This window comes from Anolis carolinensis, chromosome 6, assembly GCF_035594765.1.
Source record: "Anolis carolinensis isolate JA03-04 chromosome 6, rAnoCar3.1.pri, whole genome shotgun sequence".
Taxonomy (NCBI): Eukaryota; Metazoa; Chordata; class Lepidosauria; order Squamata; family Dactyloidae; genus Anolis; species Anolis carolinensis.
In genome coordinates this window covers 98927082-98933692 of record NC_085846.1, presented here as the reverse complement: position 1 = coordinate 98933692, position 6611 = coordinate 98927082, and the positions used below count along the sequence as shown (strand labels likewise).

The window sequence follows — 6611 nt, the reverse complement described above, 5'->3', positions numbered from 1 at the left end:
AAAAAACAAAAAGAGTGATGACAATAAGTTTCACTAAAGGTGCATCTACATTGCAGAATTAATGGAGTTTGACATCACTTTGTCATTGCTCAATTCTAAGGGATCATGGGAATTAGTATGATGAAGCACTAGCAGTTGTTGGTAGAGAAGGCTTAAGATATTGTAAAACTACAACTCCCATAATTCCATAGCATTCAGCCATGATCATTACAGTGGTGTTAAACTGCATTAAATCTACACATACACCCTAAGAGAGAGCAACATTTTGAACCTTTCTAATTAACAAATGTTATCTTTTCATGAAAGAAACACAAATGGAAATCCAAGCAAAACTATACATTTATTTCAGAATAGCTAAGAATTTTCCTATTATACAAATACAGTATAAATTCAAAAGTCACAAAATAAAAAAGTACAAACTCCATTACTTAATAAATATATCTAGCCATTTCAATTTAACTAGAAATTAAAGAAGGTGGCTTTTACCTTGAAAACCTTGAATGTTTGACCCAGCAAACCATATAAACTTAGTATAAATTTTTTACATAATACCAGAGCAAGCCCATTATTAGCCATTAGAAAACATCTAAAGAATAAAATGTGATAAAATGAACCTGCTAGTGTGCTGTCAGAAGGCAGGCAGGAAGCATGTATACCCATTAAAAAAACAAGACCACAAATCAAGGCCATTCTTAAAGAACAATTTCAGCAGGTCCTTCACAATCGAAGCCTTTGTGATTTTTTTTTTTGGTTGATGAAGATCCAAAAAAAGGTGGCACCAACCAGGCAATAAAATTGAAAAAAACAGTTTACTTTAGAAAACAACTGAACACCAGAAAGTCACAATTGCTCTTTGTACCATTCTTGGAAGAAGAAGAAAAAAACACGTTTCAACTATCTGGGAGGAAAAAAAAATCCCACTCTACAGAGTAGTCAATTCATCTTTAAAAGATACCAATTTAAACATTACTGCTTCTTTTAAAAAGTACACATTTCTCTCTTTTGAAAAGGATCTGGAAATCATTGGCTTTCTCTCAGTACATCGCGAGAAGAAAAATAACACACTTTTTCTATTAACAGGATGATAGTAGTATGCCTGTTTCGAACAAACTGTTAGGCAACAAACCATATTAGTATGAATGAAACTCAAAGAAAACAAAAACAAAAACCGGTCTCTTACTGACTTATTTTTGGCATTAAGAGACTACAAATTGTGTTTTTGTTTCAATTGTGCCAAAAGAAGAAAGGGCTCTGTGTGTGTTGATATAGACCAGGCCTGGGCAAACTTGGGGCCTCTGGGTGTTTTGGACTCCAAATCCCACAATTCCTAACAGCCTCAGGCCCTTTCCTTTTCCCCCTCAGCTGCTGAGGGGGGAAAGGAAGGGGCCCAAGGCTGTTAGGAATTATGGGAGTTAGAATCCAAAACACCCGGAGGGCCCAGGCCTGTACAGACCTTGGTCAGACTGGGCTGGTCCCGCAAAAAGTCTTAAGGCCTCAGGGGCGAGCCCTTCCTTCCTCCCTGACTGCCCTTCTCTGGCGAGGCTGGGAGTCAGGACCCAGCTGCAGCGCCCCTGCCCTGCTCGAGATACATCCGGGAGAGCGAGAGCGCCATGGCCTTGGCCAGCTCTTCATCGCGGCGGCGCTGGGCCTGGGCGTGCCGGCACCACGCCTCGTACTCGGGGTTGGCGCAGGGCCGGTCGAGCACAGCGTCATAGTGCCCACTGCTAAGCCAACTGAGCCAGATGGTGCGGCGGGGAGCAGGTGCGGGACCCAGGCCAGGCAGGGCATGCTCCATGGTGGCCACAGTTGGGCTCTCAGGCCGGCCGCCAGTAGTGAGGCGCACAGTCAGGCCCAGCATGCGGCCCATGGCTAATAGCTCCGGGTAGCCCGCCCAGGCCCCATCTTGTGCCGCGTTGACTAGGAACTCGCCCACATCGCCCTCAATGACGGCGCCAAAGTGCTCCAGGTGGTCGGCAATGTAGTGTACAGTCTGCTCGCGGAGCTCGCTGTGGCGCCGCTGCTCGCCATGAGTCGCCTGGCAGACAGCACGGTACAGGCAGTTCCCATCCGGGATGATATGAAAGCGGAAGCGGCCTTGCTGCCTGAGATATTTGTCCTGCTTATCCACCTCGGCCAGGTACAGGGCCAGCTTTTCACTCCGCTCCGAAGGATGCGCGGGCCGATCCTCTTCCAACGGAGGCGATGCTGCTGCTGCTGCTTGGAGGGCCTGGCAGTGCTCACCGAAACGCAGGCCGCGGTTGCTGGGCTCCGGCTGAAATGGAAAGCAGTAATAATTATTATTTTATTTTTATACTCTCCACTATCTCCCCGAAGGGACTCGGGGCGGCTTACAAGACGCCCAAGCCCAGTACAACAGTTTATCAACTAAAAACACATTTAAAAACATAAATGTCAGAGACTGAGAGACCCTCCTGCCAGCTTTAACTGCTTTTCCATCAGCTGCCTGGCTGACAAGCATTCTAATGAAGGCTTGATTCCACTGGGGCACCTATAATCTCATACAGAGCTGACCACCAGTGAGAGCACCCAATTGGTGGCTTTCCTGAGCTGCACTCCACTGGTCTTTCCCTCCCACTGCTCAGCACTGGAGAGGTTGGTGCAGCACAACCACTCTACCATTGCTGGCATTTCCCATTACCATGACCTCGCTGCTAGTTAACCATAGCCCAAAGTTACTTCAACTCACTGATACCTTATAGGATGACAGTGCTGGGAAATCTTACTAACTATCAACTTAGTACTGAAACTATGTTTATTTTATTTTAGTGGAGAAATCTCTTAATTTTCTCACTGGCTCATGTTAATCAGATGATGGCATTTAGTGGAATATACTATTTAATTGATGAGCCCCCACAATAATTGTCATTGGCTTAAAATGTTTTCTAATTATTAATATGTACTGATATCTTATAACTTATTTCTGGACATTATGATGCTTTGCGTGATTTTTTTTGTCTTGTATTTTATGTTATATGTGATTTGTTTTGTATTGTATTATACAATAAAAAATAAGCAAAAATACCGATTTGGGGGGTGCAACTATTATGCAATGGCATACAGTATTTATTGCCTGTGTGCATTATATCGCTATCTCATATCTACTTTTAATGCTGTTTATATTTAATTCTGTTTTAATGTTGGCATATTTGTATATTTTTAAATTGTATGCTAATGCTTTTACATCATGCCGCTCTGAGTCTCCTTCGGGAGAGATAAAGCGGGATGAAGTCCAAAACACCTGGAGGGCCGAAGTTTGCCCATGCCTGCACTAGAGCATGAATCCACTTTAAATCCGGTTTCTGTCTCCTGTAGAATTCTGGGCTTTGTAGTTTGGTGCGGCCCAGGCCCTGTCTGGCTGAGCTGTTTAAAGCCCCCAAACTCTCGTGTGATGAGGTCCATTAAAACAATCTAATTAAACAACAGAACACAAAAACGACGTCAAAAATGAATCAAAACAAACCTCAATGGCGAGCAACTCCGGGCAAGGCCCTGCTGAGGCTGCTGTTGCTGCTGTCGTAGTGGCGGCCTCCCCGCTTTCGAGCGGCAGCCAGGCCGGCAACTCCGCGGCTCTCTCCAGAGGCCGGCGGCGGATCATGGCGGGCTTCCGTTGCGCCGCGGGGAGCAGCTCCAAGCAGGAGAAGGCGGGCATAATGGCGGCTGCTTCGCAAGGGTTGTCGCTCTCGTTGCCCGGTGCGGGCTCCGGGGAAGCCTTGAAGGCGACGCTGGGCCCACTGGCGGCGTTGGGGCCTCCTCCTCCTCCTGCTGCTGCTGAGGTGGAGGCTGTGGCTGCGTTGGGGGCGGAAGGCGGCGGGTAGTGAGCGACGGCGGTGCTGAAGAGCTGCATCCTCCTCGCTTTATAGGCCCCGGCGGCCCGCGGGGGGAGGCCGGGCCAAGGCCAGAGCGCGGCCCCTCCTCGCCGCCCGCCGCCAAGGGTGAGGCGACCGCTCGGAAATAGACGCGCGCATCACCCTCGCCCCAACCGCCGCTCCCCCTCCCCGCCCGCCCTCCCTCCTTCTTTCCCTCAGGCCGCGCCCGAGCGGGAATTCCTGCTGCGCCACAGCGCCTCCCGCCCCTCCCTCCCTCCCTCCTGGAAAGTGGAAGGGCCGGGCCTTGTTTACTTCCCCACGCTGGAGGAGGAAGAGGAGGGGGCGGAGCCTCGTGGCCTCGGTTCTCTCCTCACCATCATCCGCGTCTGTGAGGAGGGAGGCCCGGCCTGCCCGCTTCCTTTCTTCCTCGAACCGGGCGGGCTGTACGGAGGCGCCAGGAGTTGAGGGACAGGCCCCGCTCCCCACTCGCCATGTTCTCCTCCGGGCTTGCAAAATTCAGAGCCATGCAAGCAGCCATTTATTCAGTGGGTTGCTGTGAGCTTTCCGGCCTGTATGGCCAAATTGCCAAACTCCGCCGGATAATGAAGGAAGGCAGGGAGTTTCAGAAAAACATCTACAGTAGAGTCTCACTTATCCAACGCATTTTTGTAGTCAATGTTTTCAATGCATTGTGATATTTTGGTGCTAAATACAGTAATTACTATATAGCATTAATGTGTAAAGGGTAAAGGTTTCCCCTGACGTTAAGTCCAGTCATGTCTGACTCTGGGGGTTGGTGCGCATCTCAATTTCTAAGCCAAAGAGCTGGCGTCCATAGACACCTCCAAGGTCATGACTGCATGGAGCGCCGTTACCTTCCCGCCGGAGTGGTACCTATTGATCTACTCACATTGGCATGTTTTCGAACTGCTAGGTTGGCAGAAGCTGGAGCAACAGCGGGCGCTCATTCCGCTCCCGGGATTTGAACCTGGGACCTTTCGGTCTGTTAATGTGTAATGAACTACTTTTTCTGTCAAATTTGTTGTATAACATGATGTTTTGGTACTTAATTTGTAAATCATAACCAATTTTGATGTGTAATGGGCTTTTTCTTAATCTCTCCTTATTATTCAACATATCACGAAGAGTCAGAAGCGACTGAACGAATGAACAACAACAACAACATGGCCATATTCCAGAAGCATTCTTTCCTGACGTTTCGCCGACATCTATGGCAGCCATCCTCAGAGGTTCTGAGGTGTTGGAAACTAGGCAAGTGGGGTTTATATATCTAGAATGTTCAGAGTGGGAGAAAGAACTCTTGTCTACCTGGCTACCAGTATTAAAAAAAACTCTAAAATCTGGACAGTAAATAAAGAACAACACTCAGAAGATGGGAATTTCAGACAAGAAACAGAGCCAGTTAACGCCTCCCAACAAATGATTCCCTTAGTCAGCAAAGAGCCAGGGTATTAATTGCTAATCAAGCTGGCCAATTGAAATAGTCACAGTTGTCTCAGGCAGAAAAGAGTTCTTTCTCCCACTTTAAACTGTCCACAGATATATAAACCTCACTTGGCTAGTTTCCAAAACCTCACAACCTCTGAGTATGCTTGCCATAGATGTGGACGAAACGTCAGGAAAGAATGCTTCTGGAACATGGACATACAGCCTGGAAAACCCAGTTTAACCCACTGTGCCATCAGGGGCTCCAGATCCCATCAAATGATGTATACGTTTTTTAAGCTTAGGCAATATTACATGTGTTACAATCTTTAAGGAATCAAAAATAGGACTTGTGACTTCATTAAAAACACACCATGACATTATGTTCCCCCTCGGATATCTTTGTGAATGATTCAGTGTAAAAGTAATCCACAACATTTGCTGTCTCCTGGCAACTGTCCTGACAAGCTTGGCATCTCTAGGAAAGGGATACTTTCAAAATGAGTGGCAATGACATCACAGTCCCATCAGGAAAACTGGGAAGGCATGCTGCCTGTCTCTCAAAGAGGCAGGTTTACTCTGCTTTCTTATACTTGAAGGGGTTTTCTCTTCTAAAGTGTAAAAAAGTAATGCAATCACAGTTGGATTTGTGATTCAGTCTTTAGTGTGGCAAAATACTTCATATCGCTAGAAATAATAGCACATTTTCCAAATAGATTGCCTTCTTCTGAATAGTGTTCCAGTTTCTACCAGGGTGGGAAATTGTGCATTTCATTAAACGTTGTTGGGCTTTGAATGTCAGCAGCCCCAGCCAGTATAGCCAATGGTGAGGCGTGCTGGGAGTTGTAATCTAACAACATTGGAGGAGCTACATGATTCAAACCTCTGAATACTGTGCTATGCCCTAGTTACTTTGGTTGCGGTGTGGATGAACCCGCCATATAAAACAATCTCCCCATTGAAATCAGTAGGTTCTGAAGGCAGGGTGTTGTCAGTGGAAACTTTATTTACATACCCAGGAATTGTGATCAATAACCTAGACCAGGGGTCCCCAAACTAAGGCCCGGGGGCCGGATGCGGCCCTCCGAGGTCATTTACCTGGCCCCCGCCCGCAGTTTTATAATATCATATATTGTATATACATATAATATTGATCATAATATTATAATGTAATACAATATAACACTAATAATAATACCATATAATAATATAGATTATATATTCTATATTACATGTAATATTACTAATAATATTACAGTATAGTAGTATAGTTCAATATAGTAATATATAATGCTAATATTGTGCTATGCTAATAATATAATATATTGTATGTACATA

General features: G+C 46.1%; 1 protein-coding gene across 1 annotated transcript; it reads right to left on the bottom strand.

Moving 5' to 3' along the window:
* Positions 1-321: 321 nt before the first annotated feature.
* On the bottom strand, positions 322-4025 carry otud1 (OTU deubiquitinase 1). The gene is made up of 2 exons (XM_008112428.3): positions 3482-4025; positions 322-2272 (listed from the first exon to the last, which is right to left on the bottom strand). Exons 1-2 carry the CDS (start codon positions 3863-3865, stop codon positions 1550-1552), a joined length of 1107 nt encoding a protein of 368 aa, XP_008110635.1. The 5' UTR covers positions 3866-4025; the 3' UTR covers positions 322-1549.
* Between the last annotated feature and the right edge of the window lie 2586 nt (positions 4026-6611).